Here is a 24,685-nt window from a genome sequence, read left to right as displayed (position 1 = left end):
CACTGCAAGCTGCTTCAGTCAGTTCTCAAACAGAATGAACCGAAGACCCTGGAGTACCCTGGTAGCCCCTGTGTGAAGACTAAAGCTTAGCGATTTTCTGCTCCAGTGTGAGGCTTAGAACTGAAGCCAGTATCCAAGCACAGTCTGGCCGGAGCAGCGCACAGTGACCACAGTCCCTCCCTAACTTTGAAGCCTTATGTCACAGAATGCAGACAGGGATGGCCCGCTCTAGGACTCTATGAGATGTCTCTGGATTTAGGGGCATGAAGTTCTCCTGGAAGAGTCCAAAGCGTTGGCGTGGTCCAAGATGAGCTTATTTCTCAGGTCAGCAAACCTTTAAGAGCCCACCCACTACACGCCGGGCTCTGGGCTAAGCACCGGGAGCCACAGGAGGAGGCACCTGCTGTCCTGGGGGTCCCACACGGCTGGGGCAGACAGCGCTCCGGCCGTGAGAAAGAACCCTCTGCGGCCCCGCGGGGCACTGGGTAAAGGAACTAACGGGCGATTCACTCACTCGCTGATTAGGGAGGATGATAAGGGCTTGAGGAGAGTAGAATTTGGGGGAGAATACTCAAAATCCGATAAAATTATAGCCAGAGGAGCGACTAGTATCGATAGAGTAGGACGAACTAGTTCTGATCCAGTGCCCTTTCATTCTTCCTGGTTCTTATCCCTCGTCACCACGTTTTACTGCAAAATTTCCAGAGGATTTCGCCTTAAGGTCTGCTCCGCTCGTAGAGGGTCAAAGATCACACTGCCAAGGGGAGAGCTCAATCCGATCCGGCCCGGATTTCCGATGACTCGGGCGGGCCAGCAGCCCGCTTGTCCCGAGAGCCTTTTCCTCCCCGTGGTTCAGAGGCCGGGCTCCCAGGCTGGGGCTTAGTCTGGGGAGGCAGCTTCAGCAGGGCAGGAGGAGGGGCGGGTGAGTGGGGGGAGGAGCCTCAGACGGGCCCAGCCTGGGGGCGGGGCGGGAGGCCTGGGAGGAGGTTAGGGCAGAGCTTTTTGTGATGGGGGCAGGTCTAAGGTGGGAGAGGCCCTGGGAGCCCTGAAGGGCAGGCCCTGAGTGTGATTGGAGGAGAGGGCTCCAGCATGCTGGGGGAGGGACGGGGCGGGGCTCTTGGGACCAGGAAGACCCTCCCAGACTGGGCTGTCCAGAAACAGGAAGTCTGAGCTGGGATCATTCTGCCTTCCCGCCCCTTTTGCCTTCGCTGCCGTGGAAACTGCTCTACATTTTCTGGGAGCTTTAGTCCGGCCCCGGTTTCCCCGGGAGCTCCTCGGGTGCGGCCCCGGTTTCCCCGGGAGATCAGGGGTCTCCCCTTTTCCCCCCTTGCACCTGAGCTCTCTCGGCGTTCCTGCTCCGAAGCCTGTGCTTGCAGCTCCCAGGTAGGTCGGAGCCCGCATGCCCCACATTTCCGGCTCCCACTGGCTGCCCTGGCCTCTGAGTCTCCTCTTCCGACCTTGGGCTACATGACCTCCAGCTCTCCCAGGAACACACCTTTCTGCCAAGGCTGAGCCCCCCACCCCTTAACCTTTTCCAGACTCCCCACCACTTCCCCAACTTTCCCAGATTTCCCATCGGGTCCCACTTTCTCAGACTTCAGACTCTGTCCATGATTTCAGCCTCCTGATCAGGACCCAGCTGTCCCAGCTCCCCATCCCGTCTCTTGGTTGGAGATTCAGCTGTCCTGCCTTCAGCCTCCGAGCCTAAACTCTACCAGAAGGTCCCAGCATCCTCCCCAGCTCCCAGGTAGCCCTAAGGGCACAGTCTTCCTGCTGTCCTAGGCTCAGCTGCCCACCACTTCTCCCCCCACTGGTCCTGACTTCCATGACCTCTTTTGGTCTATCTTGACTGGCAGACCCTCGCCCTGATCCCCAGACCTCCTGCTTCCCTGGCCCCTCTTCTCTCTGAGCCCTCAGAGTTGAATGCCAGACTGGATTTTGTCTCTCAGTCTCTGACTTGCCCTGGTCATTCCCCAGGGGTTCCATTCCAGAGCCTTCCCCATCCTCCCCCTCCCCACTTGGGCCCCCTCTTCCCCAAAGCAGCCAGTCTGTTGTCCAGAATGATAAGGTGTGTGTTAGTTGAGTGGAGGAAGGCAGAGGACCAGTTGGGAGGGGAGAGCCCTGACTCGGGAGCCATGGAGGCTGAGTGGTCTCCTCTCTGGGATGCCAAATCCCCTTGTATCTCTAAGCTTTCAGTAGAAGGATAGACTAATTTTAATTCTCTCTGAAAACCCAGAGAAAGGCCAGGAGCCCCAGGGAGTCCCTCCCTTCTTTCCCTCTGCATAGAAAAGCCCAGCTTCCCCTCATCCCTGTCCCAGGCTGCCTGCCTTTGGTTTCATAGAATGCTGTTTGGGGCCCTCTCAGTAAAACTGTTCTAATTTCGCCCCACTTTCGGGGTCTGCCTTTGACCCCATTCCTGGGGCAGGCCTAGGTCCCCAGAAGAAGACAGGACTTTCCCCTCTTTTTCTAGGAAGGAGTCGAGCCTACAGGGATTCCTGGTGGAGTGTGAGGTCCTTCAGGAGTTACAAAGGCCCTGCCCCTGGGGAAGAGACTGTACCCTATAGAACAATACCCTTCCCTCCCCCTCCCCCCCCCCCAGTTAGCTGTGATCTTTGTTAGTAAGAGCTTTGGCTATTGTCACTTTTGTGGGCCCCTCTATGGTAGGATCTGCAGGATCCTGAGATAAAGACAATGCAAGAGGAGGAACTTGAGAAAAAGGAGTCACTCTGGGTGTTTGCTACGTCCACAGGGAGCCTGGAGCCAGAGGGAATGGGCCCTGGGAGCCTCGGACCTTCTCAGGTGAGTGCAGTCCATCCCAGACCTGACTGATAGCAGCAATCACAGCCATTTCCCTAGACATGGAGCTGTGGGGCTGTCAGGGCCCGATGTAGAGGTCATTTCTGTACAAAAACAAGGGAACCCAATAGTAACACTGCCCTGCCCAACTGCATCCTTGGACCCTTGGCATCTTGGGTGCACACACACACACCTTCTACTTCACCATTTGTTAGTTCCTCCTCATTACAAGGGACTGACAAGATCTACCACTTCATCATGACTCTCCACTCCAGAGGGAGCAGGAATGCTCTCTTTGGGCCTACCCAGCAGTCATCCTGGGACTAGGATGAGGGGAAGCTGGACTTTTCTATGCAGAGGGAAAGAAGAGAGGGACTCTCCTGGGGGCTCCTGACTTTCTCTAGGTTTTCAGAGAGACTTAATGTTAGAGACCCCATGGTTAGCCATGACCTTTGTTGGTAAGAGCTTTGGGCTGTTGTCACTTTTGTGGACTCCTCAAGGGTGGGAGCAGCAGGTAGCTGAGATAAAGACCAGGGACCAAAGGGAGGAACTTGAGAAAAAGGAGTCACTCTAGGTAGTTGCTACTGGAGCCAGAGAGAATAGGCCCTGGGAGCCTCAGACCTCCCCAAGTGAGTGCAGATCTGACCAACATCAGCAGCCAAAGCCGTTTCCCTAGACATGCAGGACAGGCTGTGGAGCTGTCAGGGCCTGATGTAGGGGTCATTTCTGTACAAAAAGTGAGAACAAGTGGGAGTAAAGGAAGATTAAGAGAGTCACATTAGTGTATCATGGCACTCCAGGTTCTTGGATAGTAGGGTTGCTCTAGGCTGTAGCAGGCCCTGGGTTAACCTGGAAGAGTATAATGGATACAAATGACTCCAGTCAATTCACTGGAGAGTAAGCTGCATTTCTCCCTTCATCTGCCTATGTCCTGCGCATTCTTTCTTCCTTTGATTAAATGACTGAGGCTCAGATGTACCCCCCCACCCCCCACAACTTGTTTGTAGACATGGCAAATCAAAGACCCTCCATGCCAAAGACAACATTTCTTAGCCCTCCTTTCTCTCCACCCTCTTCCCCTCTTTCCAGTCTCTCCTTAAGATCATCCAGACATAACAAAACCCCTCCCAGCTTTGTTCTGTGTTACGGGCCAGAACTTGAAACAAGATGCTAATACTTATGTACTTAAAGGAGTTCACATTCACACATTTAGAGAACATATATAAGGAGGAGTCAAGATTCATTCCAACTTCCACCTTTGTGCTGCTGGGGACTTCCGGGAGATTCGAGCCAGTATTCACAGGTCAAGAAGATTCACAAGTCGGGGAGAAAGAAGGAAGACAGAGAAGTGATGGCAGGAGAACACTGAAACCAAGATCCGGAAGGACTCCAGAAAATTAGCTGAGCCCCAAGTGAAGGAGACTGTAAAGGATTTGGACTTTTAACTCCTGGCTGCATTTGAGGTGATTATTGAAACTGCCTCCAGAAGCTCCCCAAGAAACCTGCTCCCAGAGAACATTACATTTTAGAGAAGAACATTACAATTCTGCTTTGATTCTGTCTGTGAGCCCAAATAGGGAACTCAGGTCATCTCACTATAATTGTATGTAACTGATTCTTCCTTTTATTTTGAGTCCCTGAGGCTAGTTCATTCTGAATTATTATTATTATTATTTTTTTTAACTTCTCTTCAGTTGGCTCTCAAATTAGAATGTTTCCTACATTTATGATCTTTTGTTTAGGAATGCTTGGAAGGATTTTCATTAAAGGTCCTTTTCCCCTAAAATTATTCTATTTGTTTTTGCTTCATAATTTATTCTTGGCCATAAAGTCAGGTCCTTTGTCTTCTGTCCCATCCTGTTCCAAGTTCTCTGCTCCTTAATGAAAGTTGCTGCCAAATTGTGTCTGGTCCTAATGGTGGCTCCTTGATACTTGAATTGTACTGGACTTTCTGGCGGCTTGCAGGATTTTTCTCATTGGCTTGCAGGAAACTGGCATTGTTCTAGGTAGATACAGAAAGAAATCTGAGAATTTTTTCTTGGCCATCAGCTCTATTCACATGAAAGCATACAGGCTACTCGTGGGAGAGACTACCAAAGGAGATTGCCCATTTCACCTTTGCCATTTGCTATTTCAGTGAATGGATTTTATACTCTGTTCTTTTTGATAATATTAGTAAGGGTTTTCTCCACTTTTTGAATCATTTCAAAGGAGCCATTTTTGTTTTTATTTATCATTTTTAATATCCAATTTATCTATTCATTTGTTTCTCTTCTGATTTAAATATCTCATGTTGTACTTATATTGGGTTTTTCATTTATTTTTTCTAGGTTTTTTTTTTTTTTAATTGCATATTCAATTAGTCTCTTATTCTATATTCTTAATGTGTGATGGTAAGTCTCCATTTCCCCCCCTGAGGACTGCTTTAGCTGAACCCCAGAAATTTGGGGATATTGTTTAATTATATTCATTTTCCTTTACAAAGTTATCATTTCTAAGATTTGCCCTCTGACTCAAGTCATTATTTAATAAGTCACTGGTAAATCTCCTTTTAGGTTTGTAATTTTTGTTGGTGATCTTTGAACCAATTTTCATTTTTATTTCTTTTGGGAATGAAAGAGTATATTGAATATTTCTGACTTTTTCCATGTGTTATAAAGAAATATGCATATTCTTCTTTTTCTCCCGTTTAAAAGATGCCATAAGTCTTTTACTTCAAGTTTTTCTAGACATTTGTTCATCTCTTCTACTTTCTCATTCTGTATTTCTTCATTCCCTTTTCCTCTTAGTTCTCTTGTAGATTCCCCTCCCTCACTTACCCTTCAACTAGTTCTGTTCATTACTTTTCTAATTTCATCCATTTTTCTTCCCCTTTCTAGCAAAGATTTCTCTCCCTTTCCTCATTGTCCACTTTCCTTTGCTGTTTTGCCTAGATTCTCCCTCTCTGTCACACAGCTCCTCTGCTCACCTGGTCTTTTTTAAGATATAAAATGTAATGTTCTCTGTTGAGGTTTTCTTCGGGTCTCTGGAGGCAGCCTTCATTTCACTTCTGTAATCACCACAAGTACAGCCACGGGTTAAAGTCTAAATACTTTATTGTCTCCTTCGAAGTCCTATCTCCTTCACTTGGGGCTCAACTAGTTTTCTGGAGGCCTTCTGGATCTTGGTTTTAGTGCAGAATTGAAGGAGGAGAGCCTGCCACCATTTGTTTGTCTTCCCTAGTTCCTATTCCGGCTGAGTTTGTTGGAGTTTATTTACATGGTCTCTTATCAAAGGTGTGAATCTTGTAGAACTATAGTAAGTACTAAGAACATGTACTGAATTAGAGAACTGTTAAGCACCATGCTAAATAACTATTGCTTCTATGAATTCCATTGACTTAACACCTTGTTTCAAGTTCTGGCGCATAACAAATAGTGTTACCAAGGAAAAGAGTGTGGAAGAATTCATTTATGCAATCTGTATGTGGCCCTAGGATGCCGTTCCTTATTCATTCTATAATAAGTCACTTCTCAGCTTTATTTCAACAGATCCTAAATTCAATCAGTCTCTTAATGACCACCGGTTCAAGAGTTGACTCAACTCTCAGAAAGCCTATGACCTGTGGGCAAATCCCTATTCTGTTTCTGTTTCCTCCTGTACACTGGAGGGGTTTGGATTCTACTTCTGAAGGGTCTTTCAGCTCCACATCTTCTGACTTTTGCTGCTTCAGGAGGTTGTGACATTTAAGGATGTGACTGTGGACTTCACCTGGGAGGAGTGGGAGCTCTTGGACCCCTCTCAGAAGGAATTGTACAAGGGGGTCATGATGGAGAACGCCTGGAACCTGCTCTCCCTGGGTAAGGCATTTCTGATAATTGCAAGTATACAATCAACGGGAATATCTTCATGGCCCAGTATGCAGGCTTTCAGGAGGGGGAAGAGAAGGCAAAGGGCTTGTCTTTTCATTTTGTAATAGGACCTGGGGATGTCCTTTGTTGTTTTTGAAGCTCTCTCTTACCCATTCCAGGTCAAAGATTAAATCATGGGAAGCATCTCAAACATGGAACTAATCTTAGGGCTTAGCCCCTACCTGGACACAAATTTTGTCCACCAAAACTCTGAAAACTGCTCAGGCTGCTTTTCCTTTCAACTTCTCCCTTTTTCAGATGGGTCTAGTGTTTGGAATATTCTTTTTAACAAGCATCAATTTATAGCCAAAGCACTTGGTTGTTCCTCGTATGGGAAGTTTCTCCTTAATCTGCCTTTGAGTTGCCCTCATATTTCAGCACAAGAGGTGCTAATGGAATAGAAGGGAATAAGCATTTATTTCTACCTGCTGTTTGCCAGGTGCTCTGCCATATGCTTTCTTTACAATACAGTAACAATACTGTTTAAGAACAACTTCCACCAAATAAGTTACTTTGATGATTCTAAGGACCGAAATTCATGACAAAGGACAAATCAAGAAAGTTGCTTTTTGCATCTTTTGCAAAAAACTGTTAAATAGAAATATGGATATAATAATTTTATACATGTATGTGTAGATGTATATTTACATGCCTGTGTGTTTATTATTTTTGCATGTGAATATATACTTCTATGTAGTGGCAGCCTTCCCCAGGGTGGGGGTATGTTAAGAGAGAAAATATTTACTTGTTTACTTGTTGTCTGTTTGAAAGGAATAGCAAGTTGTGCATTGTGGATTTACAATTTCATGCGCAATTAGCTTTTTATTGTACTATGATAATGAAATGTTTGTTCAAAAATATAAAATAAAATATTGTATCACTTTATCCTCACCTTAACTTTCAAAGTCAGGAGATATTGTTATCTCCATTTGAAATTGATGAAATTGAGGAAAACAAACAGTTTAATTGACTTGCCCAGAAGTGCACAGTTAGTAACTGTACAGGGCTTAATTCAAGAGTCAGATACACCTGACTCTATGCCCAGGACTCTTCACTGCACGACCGGCTCCCTTAACTTCTAGATAATGGAAACTATGGAATGAGTCTTTCCTTCTGTAAAAATGTGTATCATGTCCCAGGTCCTCAAGATCAGGCCTGAGGCTGCTCCAGCCCAGGAACTCTTTTTACCCAGGTTTGGAATCAGAAGTTTCTGCCAGAAGGGAGCCTCACAGGACAGGAGGTGGGAGGAAGGGCCTTTGGCTTTCTCTCAGAGGAAGCTGTATACATAGTGGGCATATCCTGCCTTAGGTGACTTGCTTTACAATCTCCAGTGGGTGAATATTGACTGATATGTCTGAACATAAGGAGCTGAATTTCAGCAGGGAGCAGCTCTGGATCCTCACCTTTTCCCTAAGGAGAACTGAGTGTCCAACTTCTCCATCTTCATCTCGAACTGATTTCCATGCCCAGGGCTTCCAGTTCCCGGAGAAGAGGCAACTTCTTATTTTGAGCAAATTGAAGCACTGTGGATGCTGGACCAAGAAGGCCTGAGGAGATGCTCTCCAGGTGAGTGAGGTGAAAGCAGGAATATGAGAGCTATGGTTACAAGAGGCTTCTGGGAATTACCCTTAAGTAAATGCTCAGTTTGAGGGAGAAAGGCCAGATTTGGATTTCTTTGTTGGATATTTCTTGGCAGCAGTGTCTGGAGCTCCTCTGTGAATCTCGGTTTCCCATCTACAAAATGAGTGGGCTGCACTCCATGGCCCTGTAGGTCTCTTCCAGTGCTCCTTTGTGATCCTATAAGAAGTCACTGTTTGGGATTTGGGGCAATGGAACTCTCCTGAAAGTGTCCAAAGGGATTAGGTTTGGGACATGAGCCATTTATTAGAACTTCTAGTCAGTAAACAATTAAGGACCTGCTACATGGCAGCCCTGGGCTAAATACCAGGAACACAAAGAGATGTGAGGGACATCCCCTGCTCTCATGGATGTCACAGAGTGGCGGGGCAGACAATATACTGGCGACTGTGAAGAGACCCACTGTGGACCATTTGAACTGAATAACTTAGTGCTTCAGTGCACCATTAGTTGGTAAGAATCATAATGGTTTCAGAAGGAGAGCAGAACTGGGGAGGAAAAAGCCAAAGTGAAACAAAATAGCTAGCATGTATACAGCCCTGTGTGTGTGCCATGCTCTGCACAGTCTTATTTCATCCTCATGAGAAACCAAGGACTTAAGTGCTATTATTATGCCCATTTTACAGATAAAGAAACTGAGTCCAATAGAAGTTCTATAATTTGACTTGCAAGGTTCTGAGGTGGGATTAAAACCCTGGACTTCCTGATTCAAGGTCTTATCCACATTCTCTCCACTGTAACTCTATTCTGATTTTGAAACAGATATGATGAATATGATGCTAATGTATGAGGCAGAAAACAGGAGAATTGGACAAGCTCCTAGGGAGACATGAAAATTCATTTTTAAACTCTAGCCAGTCAAAACCCATTGCTAATTACTGTTAAAAAAAAAATTTATGTATCTATTGGCTTATGTATTAAAGTATTAAATGAGAAATGTACTCAAGGGCCAATTACATATATTACTTTATGTTATTTTTAAGTAATATTTGTGAAAGTGTAGCAATTGAAACCCTACTGAATGGCCAACCAATCTGCCAGATAGAAAAAGAGTAACATAGTCAGAGGATATGTTCAGATAAGAAAGTAAACTTACACATTTCAATGGGCGGCAATTTAAAGTCTATTTTTCTAGAAACTTTATGCTCTTCCATGATGATTTCATGATGGCCTATCCTGGTCTGCCTCCTAACCATGGTTTTCAAGTGGCCTACCAACACTGCTGCAAGAATGCAGACCCAGGTCACATCTTGCTCAGAGATTGGTTAAGATGGAGTTGCTAGGTAACCCAGGAGGGAGAGAACTGCTCTGGTCCAGAGAGACACAGCTCCTGAGGGATTTTGCAGGGCTCTGGCCATTTGAACATGAGTGTCTTACTTTCCTGGAATGCTGGGAACATTCTGATGTCACACTGAGAAACAAGAAGAATCTGTTGCACTAAGAAGCAGCCAGAGTTTGACGCACAGTCCTCCACAGCAGCGTATTGATGACCATGATAGATTGAAGTCACTGCAGAAAGACTTGTAAAGGAGGAAATGTGCCCATCTGTGTGCTCCCAGAGGACAGCTACCTTTATAACCAAATCAGACATTTAGTCGCCACTTAAGGTGCCACTAAGACATTTTTGAGTCAGATCCCTTGGATCTTTATCTCAGTCATTCAGGACTTGGTGAATATCTAAAAGGGAAAGATTGCAATAGTGCAGCCTGCACTACCCTTGCAAATCACAGGATGGTGAACTCAATTTTATGTTTGAGACATTTTTAGATGAGGATAAGTTCATGCATTTTTTAAAAATTGTGGATCTTAGGATATGCAGGGGGCACATAATGATAATTTTTTTAAAAATAAATGAGTAATAGCTATCTTAAAAAAAGTAATGAGTCAGAACAAAATCACTTCTTCCTCAGGAAAATACAAAAACAACTGTGTTAGCCTGATGAATATGACCTCAGATAATGTAATAGAAAAAAAAATAGGATTGAAAGTGATAAGAATGGAAATCTGTTATGGTTACAGGCAGAATAGATCATGAAATAATTTGAGTATTTCCTATATATGCACCAAATGACATGTGTATGAAAATGAATGCAGATGATGAAAGGGAAAGAGAAAAACTGATATTGGAGATAATTTGTCACATACCATAGGCAGAACATGCTCATTCACAGGGAATATATTCTAGTCTCAGTGGCTGGGATTTTTAGTCATTCTGAACTGAGGATCTGAGTTGTCCACCTAGGGGAATAAAGGCACTTTCTTTGTCATCAATTTATTATGAGGTTCCATTGTAATTGTGCATGAAGCTCCTTAGAAATTAAATTATGTTTGGGATGTGAACTAAGGGGACTTAAAATGATTGGTTCTGTCCATTTAAGATTTTTCTCTTTGCCTAAGAAAAGAGAAAATAAATGACTTTCTCTTCTGCTGATGGAGGAAAGGGAATTTAAGTGTGTGTGTGTGTGTGTGTGTGTGTGTGTATGTATCCCTGCATTATGGATATATTTGTTTTATTGTTTGGTGTTTTCTTCCTCTGTCCCCTTTCCCCTTCCTTTCCCTTCCACTCTCTCTTTTCTTTCTCTCTTTCTCTATTCCTCTCTTTCTTTCTGAAGAGATCAGACTAGAAATGAAGGAAACTACTGCAGAGCTGAACCATTCTGTTGTAGGAATTCCCAAGCAACGATTCATGGGTGATGGATCTTGTGACTTTACTTGGAGAGAAAGCTGTGCAACACATGAGAGAATCCACCTTAGAGAGAGACACTGTGGATGTAACGAATGTGACAAAGGTTTTATTAAAAATGAAACTCTCATTGTACATCAGAGAATCCATACTGGAGAGAAGCTTTATGAATGTAACCAATGTGGAAAGGCTTTTAGACAAAAGAAAGATCTTATTGTACATCAGAGAACCCACACTGGAGAGAAACCTTATGAATGTAATCACTGTGGAAAGGCTTTTACACAAAAGGGAAATGTTTCTGTACATCAGAGAATCCACACTGGGGAGAAACCTTATGAATGTAACCAATGTGGAAAGACTTTTAGAAGCAAGGGAGCTCTCATTGTACATCAGAGAATCCACACTGTAGAGAAACCTTACGAATGTAACCAATGTGGAAAGGCTTTTATACACAAGAGAGACCTTATTGTACATCAGAGAACCCATACTGGAGAGAAACCTTTTGAATGTAGCCAGTGTGGAAAAGCTTTTACACAAGAGCGAGCTCTTACTGTACATCAGAGAATCCACACTGGAGAGAAATCTTGTGAATGTAACCAATGTGGAAAGGCTTTTAGAAGCAAGGGAGCTCTCATTGTACATCAGAGAACTCACACTGGAGAGAAACCTTTTGATTGTAACCAATGTGGAAAGGCTTTTACACAAAAGGGAGATCTTATTGTACATCAGAGAAACCACACTGGAGAGAAACCTTATGAATGTAAGCACTGTGGAAAGGCTTTTACACAAAAGGGAGCTCTTATTGTACATCAGAGAATCCATACTGGAGAGAAACCTTTTGAATGTAATCAATGTGGAAAGACTTTTAGAAGCAAGGGAGCTCTCATTTGCCATCAGAGAATCCACACTGGAGAGAAACCTTATGAATGTAACCAATGTGGAAAAGCTTTTATACACAAGAGAGATCTTATTGTACATCAGAGAACCCACACTGGAGAGAAATCTTGTGAATGTAACCAATGTGGAAAGGCTTTTACACAAAAGCGAGCTCTTATTGTACATCAGAGAATCCACACTGGAGAGAAACCTTATGGATGTAACCATTGTGGAAAGGCTTTTAGACAAAAGAATGATCTTATTGTGCATCAGAGAACCCACACTGGAGAGAAACCTTATGGATGTAATCACTGTGGAAAGGCTTTTACACAAAAGGGAGCTCTTATTGTACATCAGAGAATCCACACTGGAGAGAAACCTTATGAATGTAACCGATGTGGAAAGGCTTTTAGACAAAAGAATGATCTTATTGTACATCAGAGAACCCACACTGGAGAGAAACCTTTTGAATGTAACCAATGTGGAAAGGCTTTTAGACAAAAGAGCGATCTTATCGTACATCAGAGAACCCACACTGGGGAGAAATCTTATGAATCTAACCAAGGTGGAAAGGCTTAGATCCAAGGGACATCAGAGAATCCATACTGGAGAGAAAACTTTTGAATGTAAACAATGTGAAAAGGCTTTGAAAAATAGAGGAACTCTTACTTACATCAGGGAATTCACAATGGAGAAAAAGCTTGTGAAGGTAACCAGTGTGGAAAGGCTTTAACACATAAGGCATGTCTTACTATACATCAGACAATCCACACTGGAGAAAAGCCTAATGAATGTAAGCAATGTAAGAAGTGTTTTTTGTTGTTGTTTTTTTTTTTTTAATGGAAGTTTTTAAGCATATGCCTGCCCATCAGTTGGAGAATGGTTGAATAAGTTGTGTATATGAACGTTATGGAATATTAATTTTTTTATAAGGAATGATCAGAGGATCATTTCAGAAAGACTAGGAGAGACTTACATGAACTGATGGTAAATAATCCAGTTTCACTTCGCATCTAAGGTAAGGATTTCGGGAAGGAGTGAAAAAATTTTAAACATAAGGTTTCACAAAGGTGAATGTTGAAAATGAGCCATGCATATGTTTTGAAAATAAAAAAAATTAATTAAAAAGAAAATTTTTTAAAGTGAAGTTTTTACTCATCATCAGAAAATCCAGAGGAGAGAAGTCTTATGAATGTAACCAGTTATAGAGAGCCAAAACTCTGGAGAGGTATACTTGAATCAAGGACAGCAGGATACTTAGAGTTAAGCACCTACTCAGTGTGATTGATAATAATTCTCTAGTTAAACATATACTTAATTTGATGTAATCACTCTGGTTGCCATATACTTAGTGTGAGATGGTGATGTAATGGTTCTACTTGGAACATGCTCAATTGCTATAGTAATGTAATCATACTGAGGTATTTTAAGGGATGAGAAGACTGGGATCTGGGAGTCTCAGACACACACAGAGAAGACTCCAGACTATCTTTGACCAGCTTCATAGTTGGTCTCCTGACTTCATCACTTCTCCAACTAAAGACCAAGGCCCATCCTGACACTCTTCAGAAAGCTAATCAGGACACTAGAACCAATGAGGAAAGAGGTTTTTTTTTGTTGTTGTTTTGGTTTGGTTTTTTTAAGGGATATTCTTATTCTACATCAGAAAATCCACACAGGAGAAAAGTCTTATAAACTTAACCATTATGGAATAACTTTTAGAGAAATTAGTATTCTTACTGGACATCAGAGAATCCTCACTCAGGAGAAACTTTAGTAATGTAACCATGTAAAAGAAAACTTTTAAACATAAATGAGTTTTTGCCAAGGCAAAGCCAGGGTCTATATGAACACACCTATAAAACACATTCCAAAAATTAAAATATCAACTGCTCATGTGTGGGCTGAGCTATTAAAATAAAAATAACAATACTGTTAGGTTCTTACTAAGTGCTAATGAGGTAATGAGATATTAGGTTGTGGAGAGACCCAGAAAGTGATGAATAGAAGGAAATTAGATAGGTTAAATTAACTGCCTGGGAGAGAGGGTTTGCTTGTATTTCTTCAGATGAAAAAGGAAACAGATGGGTGGCAACAAGCACCTGGAGAGAGACAGAAAAAGAGAAAAAAATCTAAGAAACATCTCATACTGAAAGAGCATGGCTAATAAGAAGACTGTTAAAGAAGTTTAAAACCATCAGGAATCATTGGATTTCCTAACACAAGATGAGACCAATGGACTTATGGACATGTATAAATTATCAATTTATGATTATTTGACCATGTTATTTGTTACATACTTCTAGCATGTATTATGTTACTATGTTGCTATGTGTTTATGTAATCTATGTAAATTATGTGTAATGCCTCCCATATTGATGGATTTATGTTTCAAGGTCATGACCACCTTATGTTCTAAATCAAAAGAAAGGGGGAGATGTTAGGTTCTTACTAAGTGCTAATGAGATAATGAGATATTGATAATGAGAGGTGCTAAGTTGGTATTTAACAATTCTCTCATTCTGGCCTTTGGGGGGAGTTTTACCCCTTTGAACTTCTGGGGAGGAGCTTGCATGCTTAGGAGGAACAAATTCATTGGTTGAGGTATTTTTTCCCAGAAGCCCCTGATTTATTCCACGCCCATTCTCTGGGAGGATAAAAGAAGCAACATTGAGCAAGGGGGAGGAGTCTCTACTCTAGGTCAGAGTTGGCAGCTGAGAGATTGAGTTGAGACAGCAGATCTCCCACGGAGTGATCGGCAGTCTCTGGAGACAACAGAACATTACACAATACTACCTAAAGTAATCTACTTATTCAGTGCAATACCAAACTCCCAAGAAATCATTTTATATATATGAAAATAAAATTAGAAGAAACTTCAAGAAATATAAGAGAATTAATGAAAAAAAAAAAAAGGCCAGTAAAAAAGGCCTATTTGCACCAGACCTAAATTTGGTATTGGCTAAGCAAAGAGCTGTCAATCAGTGGAATAGGTTAGGTTTACAAAACAAAATTGTCAATGACTCTAGTAATCTAATGTATGACAAACCTAAAAAGCCCAATTTTTGGCCAAAACTCTTTGGGCAAATTGTAAACTTGTGTGGCAGAAAGTAATTTTTGACTAACATCTGACAGCATATACCAAAATAACATTAATGATTTGGACCTAAAGAGTGATATGAACAAACTTTAAAAATATAGGATAGTTTACATCTTAGATCTATGGAGAAGGAAGGAATTTTTGACCAAAGAAGAACTGGAGCTCATTATTGAACACAAAATATAGAATTTTGATTATATTAAGTTTAAAAAGTTTTGTATAAATGAAACCAGTGCAAATTAGAAGGGAAGCAATAAACTGGAAAAACATTTTTACAATCAATAATTCTGATAAATGCCCCCTTTCTAAAATCTATAGAGAATTCACTCAAATTTTTAAGAATTCAAACTATTCTCCAATTTATAAATAATCAAAAGATATAAAAAGATAGTTTTCAGATGAAGAAATTTTAAAAATGTAAAAAAAAAATTCTAATCATAAGAAAACATGCTCTAAATTATTACTCATCAGAGAAATGCAAATTAAGACAATTCTGTGGTACCACTACACACCTCTCAGATGGGCTAAGATGACAGGAAAAGAATGATGAATGTTGGAGAAGTGGGAAAACTGGGACAATAATGCATTGTGAATGGATCCAATCATTCGGCAAAACAATTTAGAACTGTGCCTGAGGCGCTATTAAAAGGTGCATACTCTTTGATCTAGCAATGCTTCTACTGGGCTTATATCCCAAAGAGATCTTAAAGGAGGGAAAGGGACCAACATGTGCACAAATGTTTGTGGCAGCCCTGTTTGTAGTGGCAAGAAATTGGAAACTGAGTGGATGCCCATCCGCTGGGGAATGGCTAAAGAAATTATAGTATAAGAATATTATGGAATACTATTGTTTTATAAGGAATGATCAGCAGAATAATTCCACAGAGGCCTGGAGAGACTTATATGAACTGATACAAAGAACCAGGAGGTCATACATGGCAACAGCAAGATTATACAATGATTAATTCTGATGGAAGTGGCTCTTTTCAAAAATGATATGATTCAGGCCAGTCCAAATGATATTGTGAAGAAGAGAGCCATCTAAACCAGAGAGAAGACTGTGGGAACTGAGTTTGGATAACAACATAGCATTTTCATTCTTTTTGTTGTTGTTTGCTTGCATTTTTTTTTCTTTCTTATTTTTCCCCTTTTGATCTGATTTTTCTTTTTAGCAATATATTTGCATAAATATTAGAGATATATTTTTATATGCTTAATATATATTGGATTACTTACCATTTAATTGAGAGGGTGGGGAAATGGAGAGGCTGAAATTGATACAGGAGGTTTTGCAAGCATCGGTGTTGAAAAATCCATGCATATGTTTTGAAAATCAAAAGCTATAAAAAATTAAATTAAAAAATCAAACAAAAGTGAGTTCCTACTAGACATCAGATAATTCACACTGGAGAGAAACTTTATGAATGTAATCATTGAGGAAATGCTTTTTGAAATGGGTAATCCCTTTATAGCAGAGAATCCACACTAGAGAGAAATGTTATCAATCAACTATGATAGATTTAACTATTCTCAGCCATACAATGATCTAAGATAATTCGAGAAGACTCAAGATGGAAAATGCTATCCACATACATAGAACTATAGTCTGAAGAGAGATCAAAGTATACTATTTTGACTTTTTTGTTGTTTTTTTTCCCCCTCTTGGCTTTTCCCTTCTGTTCTGATTCTTCTTTCACAACATGACTAATGTGGAAAATGTTTTATCATGATTTTACCTGCATAATCTATCATCACTATGCTTGGAATTTGGGGCTGGGAAGATGGAAAGGGAGGAAGAAAAACATTTTGGAATTCTAAATCTTACAATGAAAGTTACATGTAATTGTAATAAATATTAAGTGAAAAAAAAGGAATCATTACACAAAAAAATACTTAGAAACTGAGTAGGTCAAAAAGCAAATATTCTAAAATATATGGAATACAGCCTAATATGCTATTCCATATATCCAACAATGAGGCAATATTCTAAAATATATGGAATACAGCCTAATATGCTATTCCATATATCCAAGTACTTATCATCCATTTTCATTTAGATATTTCATCAATATTTCAAACTTAACACATCCAAAACAAAACCTATTAACTTCAGCCAAGTCATATCTCACTTCTAAATATGCTTATTTCGGTTGAGGGTACCACCATGTCTCTAGTACCCCAAATTTAAAATCTTGTAACACTATTGCTCAGCTCTCATGTGGAATCAATTGCTAAATTTGATAATTTTATGAAAACCATGTCTTTAGTATTACTCCTTCATTCACACATCAATTGAATTAGAATTCAGGTTCCTATCAGTGCCTAATTTCAGTCAGGACTCTCTCCTTTCAAATCCTTCTTTCATTAAGTTTCCAAAGTGATATTCCCTAACAAATGTCACTCTCCTACTTATTAACTCCCCAACTCCATTTTGCCTCCAAGATCAGATAGAAAGATTTATTTGGCATTTGAAACCCTTCATCATTTCTCAAACAAGATTATTATACTTTATTCCATTTCATACAAACTGTGGTCTAACAAAATTGTCCTGATTTTTCCTTACACCATTCTAATGTTTGATAAATCCAAAGACCCCAGCTTCTGAGATAACAGCTCTTTACTTGACAGAAATTTCTAGGAAAATTGGGAAATAATTATGGCAAAAACCAGACATTGGCCAATTTCAGGCTTGGCCTGATAAGGTCAAAAGAGGTTCATGAGTTAGAGATGAAGAATAATACTATGTGCAAATAAGGAGAACAAGGAATAATCTACCTCTCAGATCTGTGGAGAAGAAAGGAATTTATGGCCAAAGAAGAACTGAATTAGCAGTATGAAATGCAAATTGGATTATTGATTATGTTAAATAAAAAAAAAAATTTTTGGTCAAATAAAACCAATTGCAGATGAGATTAGAATAGAAATAAAAACTGGTGAAAACTGTTATGTTAGCTAATCTGAGAGGTGTGTAGTTGTACCTCAGTGTTTTAATTTGCATTTTTCTGATCAATAAGTAATTTAAAGCATCTTTTAATGTAACTAAAAACGGTTTTGATTTCTTCATCTAAAATTTGTTCATATTCTTTAGCCATTTATAAATTGGAGAGTGGCTTAAATTCTTATAAATTTGACTTAATTCTTTACATATTATAGAAATGGGGCCTTTATCAGAATCCTTGAATATAAATCTTCCCCCTCCCCCAGTTTTCCACTTCCCTTCTAATTTTGAATGCCTTTGTTTCATTTTTGCAAAATCTCTTGAATTTAATGATCAAAATTATCCATTTTGCATTTCATATGCTCTCTAGTTCTTCCTTGGTGATACATTCCTTTCTTCTCCACATAATTGAGAGGTAGACTATTCCTTGTTGTCCTAATTTCCTTGTAGTATCACCACCTTTATGTCTAAATCATGAATCATCCCCCAAACCTTCAATACCTCAATTGTGAGGTTAGAAATTTCTGCCAGAATAGATCATAACAGGATAGGAGGCAGACAGTTCAGAACTTTGGGCTTTCTCATAACAAATGATTTAAACAATAGGATAATCTAGTACATCTTATTTTGGGTCACTTGCTTTACAATGGGTGAATATGGACTCATATATGAACATAATGAGATGAATCTCAAAATGGAGCAGCTCTGGATCATCAGCCCTTTCTCTAAAAAGACCTTTTGCAGAAGATGACATGGTACTGAAGACTTCAACAAAGCCTATTTTAGCTATAACTTTATAGAGAAGGGGAGGAAAAAAAAAAAAAAAAGATGTCTAGGCATAGCAGACAGTTTCTTCGGCATTTTGGGTTCTACTTTTCCATCTGGTCACCTACTTGAAAGACACTGTTACAATGGAAAGAGCACCAGTTTGGGAGTCAAAGGACGTGGGTTGAAATTTGAGTTTTGTAGCCTTGTGGCATTGGGAAAGTAACTTAACAAAGATGGCAGAGAGTAGCCAGGAAGATGCCAGAGTGACAGAACCCACAAAAAAAAAAAAAAAAAAAAAAAAAAAAAAAAAAAAAAAAAAAAAAAAAGCCTGAAATAATTTTCCAGTTTAAGATAAAAGAGGAAAGGTCTATCTCATTTGGGTAAAATGGGAGCGCAGCCCAAAACAGGTGTGCCACAGGGCATCTGATGGGAGCCTCTTAGCCACAGTACAAAACAGTAGCAGGGCCTTTCAGTACTGGCTCAGCAGGGCAGTGACTCAGCAGAGTTGTGAGGTCTCCAGCCCCAGCACAGAAGGCAAACTGCAAATTCCCAAACCCTGGCACAACAGAGTAGATCAGGCCCAATGGCAAAACTATAGCTCCTTTGGCCCCAGCCAGAGAACAGATCCCTGTCCCCCTGCTACAGGAGATTGAACCAGTATCCCCTAAGCCCTAGGAATAGAGCTCAATTTTGAAAAATTAGCAAAACCTCAAAAATAGTCCTGGCCATGGAACGCTACGCTGGCACCAGGGAAGATCAGAACACAGACTCAGAATAGGAGAGCAGTGCCATAATGCCTTCAATTGAAGCCTAAAAGGGCATATGAATTGGACCCAAGCTCAAAAGGTTTTCTTAAGAGATCAAAATAGATTTGTAGAAATAAGAAAAAAATACAAAATAAAAAAGCAAGTAAAAGAGGGAGAAGAGAAATTAGGAAAACAAGTGTTTTATGGGAGAATTCCAAAGGGAAAAAAAAAGTCAGAATTTTAGAAAGAAAGCACAAAAATTGACTGAAGAAAACAACTTGAAAATAGATTTAGTGAGATGGGCAAAATTATATTAAAGAAAATAACTCCTTAAAAAATAGTTTTGGATTACTGATTAGAGAAATGCAAATTAAGACATCTCTGAGCTACTACTACCTCACACATATCAGACTGGCACTTCTGACTCTGCCCAGGTCTCTATCCATTGTACTACTAGCTCCTGTTAACTTCTAGATAATGGAAACCTTGGGATGAGTCCATCCTTTTATGAAGAAGGTCCCCAAAAACCAAGATCCCTTTTAATCAGGTTTAAAGCTGCTCTGGCATATCACTCTATTTTCAGATGTTGGATTCAGAGTTCCTTCCAGAACAGAGTCTAACAGGGATATGAGGCAGGAATTGGGAAAAGAGGTTTGGTTTTATCTCAGAACAAGTTGTACAGAGGAGAACCTCCCACAAGGCAGCAACAAGATTATGGGATGATCACGTCTGATGGTTATGGCTCTTTTCAGCAATGAGGTGATTCAGACCATTTCCAATATACTTGGTATAGAGAGAGCCATCTGTACCAGAGAGACGGCTCCCTGTGGGGACTGAAAGTGGATCACAACATAATGTTTGTCTTTTTTTAATTATTATTTTCTGCTTGTTTTATTTTTCTTTTTGATCTTATTTTTCTTGTGCAATAGGATGAATGTGAAAATAAACATAGAAGAATTTCATATATTTAACATATACTGGAGTACCTGGTTCCAGAGGAGGGGGTAGGGGAATCAAAGGAAGAATAATTTGAAACTCTAGGGTTTTCAAGGGTGAATGCTGAAAATGATGTTTGCTTATATTTTTTAAAAAAGGCTATTATTTAAAAAAAATAATAGTACAACTTAATAATATGGCATATTCTACTTTGGGTTAAACAAGCACTAAGGAGGGAGTAGAGACTCATATGTGTGAACATAATTGAATGAATCTCAAAATGGAATAGCTCTGGATCCTCCCTTCTTTCCCCAAAGAGAACTAAATTACAATTTTCTCTCCCTCTTCATCCCTGATTTCCCTGCCAAGGGCTTCCAGGCCCAGAGAAGATACAGTTTCTTATTTTGGTAAATACTATGTGTGCTGGACCAAGAAGGGCTGAGTTGCTGCTCTCCAGATGAGGGAAGAGAAACTTGTGGTTACAGACTATTTTAGGAGTTACCAAGAAGTAAGTGCTAGACTTGGGGAAGAACTTCCTAGAAATTATTTTTTAAATATTTCTTTACAGTAGTGTCCTGGGCTGGTCAATGAATCTAAGTTTCTCTGTCTGTAAAATGAGGAGGTTGCACTCTATAGTCTGGTAAGTCCCTTCCAGTGATCATCTAGGATCCTATAAGATGTCACTGTTTGAGATTTAGGGGCAATAAAATTTCCTGGAAATGCCTAAAGGATTAAGGTGATCCAAAATGAGCTTATTTCTTCAACTCAGCCAGGCTCTGGGCTAATCACGGAGAACAAAAGGAGGTGGAAGGGACAAACCTTGCTCTCATGGAGTCACAGACTGGTGGGGCAGACTACACACCAACAATGAGTTAGAAACCCACTGTGGGCTGGATAAAGGAACTAAATGGAATGATTTATTAACTCACTAAGGATCATGATAATGGTTTAAGGAGAGTAGAATTTGGGGGAAGAATGGTCAAAATCCAATAAAATAATGGCTAGAAGATGGAGTAGTACCTATAGAGTAGGACAAAAGAATTCTGATCCAATGAACTTTAATTCTTCTTCCTTGTTCTTACTCTTCTCCACCTTGTTATAATGCTGAATTGTAAGAGTATTTCACCTTAAGGTCTGGTCTGCTTGTAGAGTGTAAAAGATCACAATGACAAATGGAGAAGTCAATACAATCCATCCTGGATTTATAGTTACTAATGCTGTATAATATCCCGATTTTCCCAAGAGCCTTTTGCTTCCAGTTGTTCAGAGTACAGAGTTCCTTACTTTGGGTTAGTATGGCAAGGCACTTTCAGCAGTGAGTAGTTCTGCTCAGAAGGAGGGGATGGGGATGGTGAGTGAGAGAAGGAGCTTTTAGAGATGACCAGCCTGAGGGGCGGGACTGGTGTTTCTGGAGGTCTTTGGAGGTCTGGGAGATGGATGGGGCAGGTCTCTTGACACAAGGAAGACCCTCCCAGACTGGGCTGTCTGGAAACAGGAAGTCTGAGCTGGGATCACTCTGCCTTCCTGCCCATTTTGCCTTCCCTGCTGAGGAAACTGTTCTACTTTTCTGGGAGCTCTGGTCTCTTTCTGGTTTTTCCCTGGGAGCTCCTCCAGTCTATCTCCATTTCTTCTTGGGAGCTCCTCCAGTCTCTCTCTCTCTCTCTCTTTTTTTTCCCCTAGGAGCTTCTCCAGGATCTCCCTTTTCTCCCTAAGAACTCAGATCTCTTCCCTCATTTCCCTAAGAGCTCAGATCTCTCCCTCTTTTCCCCTTGGGAGCTCATATATTTCCCCCTTTACTCCCTGGAAGTTCAGATCACTCCCTTTCCCCTCCCCCCAGCTCAGGGCTCTCCTCTTCCCCCCCCCCCCCCCAGCTGCAGCTGAGATCTCTCGGCATTCCTGCACCCAGGCCTATGCTTGCAGCTCCCATGTAGGTCTGAGCCAGCACGCCCCATATTTCCTGATTCCCACTGGTTGCCATTGCCTTTGGGTCTCCTGTTGTGACCTTGGGGTACATGAGTTCCAGGTCTACCAGGAGCACACCCTTCTACCAAGGCTGCCTGTAGGATGAGCCCCCCAACCCTACACCTTTTTCATACTCCCAATAATTTCTGAAATTTGCCCAGATTTACCATTGGGTCCCACGTTCCCAGATTTCAGACTGTCCATAATTTTAGCCTTCAGATCAAGACCCAGTTGTCCTGACTCCCCATCCCATCTCTTGGCTAGAGATTCAGCTGTGTCCTGTCTTCAGACTCCAAGTCTAAGCTGTACCAGAAAGTCCCAGCATTCCTCCCCTGCTCCTAGGTAGAACTGAAGGCACAGTCTTGCTACTTTCCCAGGCTCAGCTGTCTACCACTTCTCCCCCCACTGGTCCTAACTTCCATGATCTTCTTTGGTCTGTCTTGCCTCCCATATCCTAGCCCTGATCCCCAGATCTCCTGCTTCCCTGGCCCCTCTTCTCTCTGAGCCCTCAGAGTGCAATACCAGACTGGATTTTTGTCACCCAGTCTCAGGTTCGTCCTGGTCATTCCCAGTTCCAGAAAGCCTATGACCTTTGGGCAAATCCCTGCTGCTCCCCTAAATTGGAGAAGGTTGGACTAATTCTGAAGGGTTTTTCAGCCCCACAACTTCTGATTTTGATGTGGCTGTGGACTTCACAGGGGAGGAGTGGGGGCTCTTAGACCTTCCTCAGAAGGAGCTGTTCAAGGAGCTCATGGTGGAGAATGCCTGGAACCAGATCTCCCTGGGTAAGGGCAACTGCCCTAATAATTGCAAGTCTACAATCAAAGGGAATACCTTCATTGCCCCATTTTGCAGGACTTGGGGAGGTGGGGGAAGAGAAGGCAAAGGGCTGGTTTTTGCAATTGTTTGAAAGGACCTGGTGATGTCCTTTATTGTTGCTAAAGCTCTCTCTTATCCATTCCCAGGTCAAAGATTAAATCAGTGGAAGCATCTCAAACATGGAACTAATCTTAGGGATTAGCTTCTACCTGGACACAAATTTTGTCCATCAAAGCTCTGAAAACTGCTCAGGCTGCTTTTCCTTTCAACTCCTTCCTTTTTCACATGGATCTAATGTTTGGAATATTCTTCTTTTTAACAAGCATCAAGTTGTAGCCAAAGCACCTGATTGTTCCTCATGTGGGAAAGTTCTCTTTAATCCGCCTTTCGATTGCCCTTATATTCCAGCACAAGGGGTGCTAAAGGAATAGAAGGGAATAAACACATTTCTACCTGCTGTTTGCTGGGTGCTCTGCCATATGCTTTCTTTACAATACAGTAACAATACTGTTTAAGAACAACTTCCACAAAATAAGTTATTTTGATGATTCTAAGTACCTAAATTCATGACAAAGGACAAACCAAGAAAGATGTTTTTTTTTTTTCCATCCAGAGAAAAAGCTGATAATTAGAAATATGGATAGCCTAATTTTACATATGTAAACACATATATTTACATGCCTGTGTGTTTATTATGTATGTGTGTGTGGCAAACTTCCCCAGGTGGGGGCATGTTAAGTGAAGAAAAATATTTACTTGATAATTTTGTTGTCTATTTGAAAGGAAAAGCAAGTTGTACATTATAGATTTACATTTTCATGTGTAATCAACTTTTTATTATGCTGTGCTAATGAAATGTTTGTTTATAAATTAAAAATAAAATATTGTATCACTTTATCCTCATCTTTTTTTTTTTTTTAAACACTTTATTTTTTATTTATTTTTCCTGAGGCTGGGGTTAAGTGACTTGCCCAGGGTCACACAGCTAGGAAGTGTTAAGTGTCTGAGACCAGATTTGAACTCGGGTCCTCCTGAATTCAGGGCTCGTGCTCTATCCACTGCACCACCTAGCTGCCCCACTTAATCCTCATCTTAATTTTCCAAGTAAAACGATATTGTTATCCCCATTTCAGAGTTGAGGAAACTGAGGAAAACAAACACAGTTTAATTGACTTGCCCAGAAGTACACAGTAAGTAACTGTCCAAGGCTTAATTCAGACTCAGATACACCTGACTCTATGCCTAGGACTCTCCAGTGGACAACCAGTTCTTTTTAACTTTCACATATATAAAACAAACTATGGAATGAGTCTTTCCTTCTGTAGAAATGGGTGGCATGCCCAAGGTCCTCATGATCAGCCCTGAGGCTGCTCCAGCCCAGGAACTCTTTTTAACAGATTTGGGATCAGAAGTTTCTGCCAGAAGGGAGCCTCACAGGACAGGAGGTGGGAAGAAGGACCTTTGTCTCTCTCTCAGAGTAAGCTGTATACATAGTGGGCACATCCTTTCTGAGGTGACTTGCTTTATAAGCCC

The 24,685-nt window shown here is 41.0% G+C and overlaps 2 protein-coding genes across 8 annotated transcripts in view; both read left to right on the top strand.

The window, feature by feature from the left end:
* LOC141559132 (uncharacterized) overlaps nt 1-24,685 on the top strand; it is a 123,038-nt gene that overhangs the window by 31,570 nt on the left and 66,783 nt on the right. The window lies entirely within an intron of this gene.
* Nucleotides 1,159-24,003, top strand: LOC141559136 (zinc finger protein 713-like). Of its 7 annotated transcripts, XM_074297253.1 has the most exons (6): nt 1,159-1,383; nt 2,665-2,799; nt 6,509-6,635; nt 8,157-8,252; nt 20,741-20,879; nt 23,299-24,003. In XM_074297253.1, the coding sequence occupies exons 2-5, from the start codon at nt 2,692-2,694 to the stop codon at nt 20,830-20,832; spliced, it is 423 nt and encodes a 140-aa protein (XP_074153354.1). In that variant the 5' UTR covers nt 1,159-1,383; nt 2,665-2,691; the 3' UTR covers nt 20,833-20,879; nt 23,299-24,003. The 7 variants fall into 7 exon arrangements, with proteins under 7 accessions (XP_074153354.1, XP_074153355.1, XP_074153353.1 ...); XM_074297254.1 differs by lacking the exon at nt 20,741-20,879; XM_074297252.1 differs by having other exon boundaries at nt 20,741-24,003.

The sequence above is a fragment of the Sminthopsis crassicaudata genome, chromosome 2, assembly GCF_048593235.1.
Source record: "Sminthopsis crassicaudata isolate SCR6 chromosome 2, ASM4859323v1, whole genome shotgun sequence".
Taxonomy (NCBI): Eukaryota; Metazoa; Chordata; class Mammalia; order Dasyuromorphia; family Dasyuridae; genus Sminthopsis; species Sminthopsis crassicaudata.
This window is presented reverse-complemented; position numbering and strand designations above follow the sequence as displayed.